Source organism: Silene latifolia, chromosome 11, assembly GCF_048544455.1.
Source record: "Silene latifolia isolate original U9 population chromosome 11, ASM4854445v1, whole genome shotgun sequence".
In the NCBI taxonomy this organism is placed as follows: Eukaryota; Viridiplantae; Streptophyta; class Magnoliopsida; order Caryophyllales; family Caryophyllaceae; genus Silene; species Silene latifolia.
This window is the reverse complement of record NC_133536.1, coordinates 34,135,080-34,138,460: the sequence shown is the minus strand read 5'-3', so window position 1 is coordinate 34,138,460 and position 3,381 is coordinate 34,135,080. Positions and strand designations below refer to the sequence as shown.

General features: G+C 35.3%; 1 protein-coding gene across 1 annotated transcript; it reads right to left on the bottom strand.

Annotated features, from left to right (window-relative positions):
* Window positions 1-1,497: 1,497 nt before the first annotated feature.
* On the bottom strand, window positions 1,498-2,037 carry LOC141613226 (uncharacterized). The gene has a single exon (XM_074431966.1). The coding sequence runs from the start codon at window positions 2,035-2,037 to the stop codon at window positions 1,498-1,500; it is 540 nt and encodes a 179-aa protein (XP_074288067.1).
* Between the last annotated feature and the right edge of the window lie 1,344 nt (window positions 2,038-3,381).

Genomic DNA, 3,381 nt, shown 5'->3' with positions numbered 1-3,381 from the left:
GAGCACGAGATCAGAAGCTACTGTACAGTATAGGTTGGTCGATCGACTGAGCAACATGGTCGATCGACCACTCCACGAGCTGATACGAGAATTAAAAGATCGAGATTTATCAAGCCCATGAGTTATTAGGTTTAGGAATAATAGCTGCGTACTTTTCCTATAAAACGCAGCATGAACATTCAGAAATTTATCAAGTTTTTACATTAAGTTTTACATACAGTTCTTTAGAAATAATTAGGGTTTGGGAAACTATTTCGGATTGGAATTTCGTTTTTATTCTTAATCATTCCTCTGAAATTTCGGTATTCCTTCTGCCTTATTTCGATTCACTTCTATTTCGTTGTTAGTATAGAATTGCTAGTTAGATTCCAAGCCAATTTTATCGTTGCTTGTTTATTATTTATCTTACCGCTTTAATTATGAATTCAGTACTTTTATGCCCTAGTTTTATTGTTGTTATCATCGTTAGTATGAGTAGCTAATTAGTTTGTGCTAGGATGTAGGGGAATTATAGTGTAGGCGGCAAAATAATGAACACGGACTGGTCGCATGTCGATCGATCGATCGCCATACTTGGTCGATCGACCGACCACGTGAGGTTTTCCTTTCGTTTTAATTGTTTTAATTCTTAATTCGACGAATCGAGTGCACACGACTAGTTGAATGTTTAGGATATGACTGACCCATTAGATCGAGAGATAGGGACAGTTGTTAGATCACCAATTAAAATGACTAAACTATGCTGAGATCGAAAGATAGGTAAAGTTTAGATTATAAGTCACTTTTCAGGACGAAAGTCGTATTAGTGATATTAGGGACTTATAGAGAGATCGAAAGATGCTATTTGTTAAGAGTGGACCGAGAGGACCTCTTTATTTCCCGCCTCATGTGCTTTGATTTAGACCTGTTTAGTATGCTGCCGCCGAAACTATAACGAACCGACCATCCTAGTACCTCTTTTATTCTTGATATTTCATTAATTTACTTTTCTTTTATTTTTATTAGCTATAGACCAAATCAATAAACCCCCTCACACAACTGTTACCCTAGACCAAATTTAGACAATTGAAATTCCCTTCCTCCCTGTGGTTCGACTCGTGCTACCACTAGCTTCTGTTAATTTAGCTCGGAATTATAAATATTATTTTTGATACTAAACGACGGTATCAATTAACATTAACCATATTATATTCATAACAAACAAACGCATGAAAATTACCTTTTTTCTTTAGCCAAGCCTTAAACTTAATGCAGTCTATCTTCATGTGTCCCTTCTTTTTACAGAAGAAACACATAGACTCCTTCTTAATGGCTGGCTCAGCTGAAATCTTTCCCTTTCCCATATCTTTAGTGTGACCCTTTTGCTTCTTTGAAGAAGAAGCAACAGTAAGGTTCACCTTCTCACCTTCCTCCATCAACAATCTACCCTCCTTTTGAACACACATGGCCATATGTTCATTAATTGACCATTTATCCTTATGTGTGTTGTAAGAGATCTTAAAAAGGAGCATATTTTGGAGGAAGAGTGCATAAAATGAAGTGCACAAAGAAAGAGTCAGACATGGTAACTTCCAAAGTGTTAAGTTGGGCTGCAATATCCCTCATGCGCATGATATAATCATGCACACCTTTAGTCTCGGTGAGCCTCAAAGATGAAAACTGCATTATTAAGGTACTAGCAAGAGCTTTATCAGAAGTTGCAAACTGTTCATCGATGGCCTTAATTAGATCTTTAACTTTAGTATGCTGATCGACAGAACCACGAATACTAGCACACATTCTGGTCTTTATGAACATAATGGAGAGACGATTAGATTTCTCCCACTTTTCATAAAGATCAATTGATTCTTTAGTGCTTTCTTTAGTTACTTTAGGTGGTTCGTCTTTCCGAATAGCATAATCAATATCTAACCATCCTAACTGCAGTAGCATTCTCTCTTTCCAGACCTTATAGTTATCACCATTCAATTCAGGAATGTCAAATTTGACATCAGTAGTACTCCGAGGTAAAATTGCTGCAAATATAATAAATAACATGCTTATTACAAAAATTGAGACTTAAAATTTATCATGTTTTACCAATATAAATCATGCTCAAATATGAAATCTAGTGACATAAAACTTGCCTGTGGGTTAAAGCTCTACTCAATTAGATACATATAAATTTTTAACTTAATGACGATACTATCAAACCATATACATCTCTTAACTCCAGTGGGTAGATTAAGAAATAAGATTCAATATATCATCCTAATTAGTCATACAAATACATACAATAAGATTTCTGTGGGTAAGTCTCGTTATATTACATACGACTAATTACAAATAATGTCTAGTTCCACATGTGATTCCAAAATAAAATTTCAATTAATTAGATATGCTGTGGCTAATCTCTAACTAATAAAATTTTGAATCACTCGACATTAAAATTTAGTCTATATACTCAACTTAATGTATATAGAAAAATCATTTGACCAGAAAGCAAAATTGGTCTAACTTAATACAAGGTGACAATACCATATATATAAATATAATTGTACAAGAAAATAATTACGACATCCATATAGCATACTCTGTTTTCCATGTATAACTCAATCAAGAAAATATGCAATAGAGGTATACCACTCATAAAAGAACATTAACCGAATGTCCAACAAAACGAAAGAAGTATGCTAAGTCATTGTCTCGTACTTATATGTCTTATAGCACGATAACTAATTAATTGTTAATATTCAGATGTTCCATGAATGACATAGGCGAGTTAAGCACATGAAAGCAATAAACAGAGGTTATGTAGTAACATATTCCCAGACAAAGTTGCACACTTTAACTTTGCAACAAAATTTGTTGTACTCATATACATGGAACACGTAGCTAAAGCTTCGTGGGATTGATTAATATATATATATATATATATATATATATATATATATATAAATAGGATCCTGTACGAACTTAATGTTCGGTGCGAACTTACGAACCAACCCAGATTGACCTTATCACACATACTCGCATACCCGTATAAAACAAAACAAAGATAACATTCCTTATCTCCTATATCCTCCCATTTTCACTTAGCAACCATTCATCACCCACCTATATCCCGACGTCAGTTGCTGGTGGTCGGACCTTTCACCGGTGAACCAACTCCGGCAAAAGGCCCACCAATTCGTCGGCGACCGTGCTTTTATAAACACGACACCACCGAGCCACTTCACAGGCGAACCACCCTCTCTTCGTCGTCTTCGCCGGTGACAAAAACAAAGCAAATTCTATTTTCCGGCTCCAAAATCCTCGATGAAGTCGCTAGCTCAGTTGGATTTTTGAAATTTTAGTTCGTTTTTGGCAGATCTAACATTTAGATCGAACTCTGAGATGAAA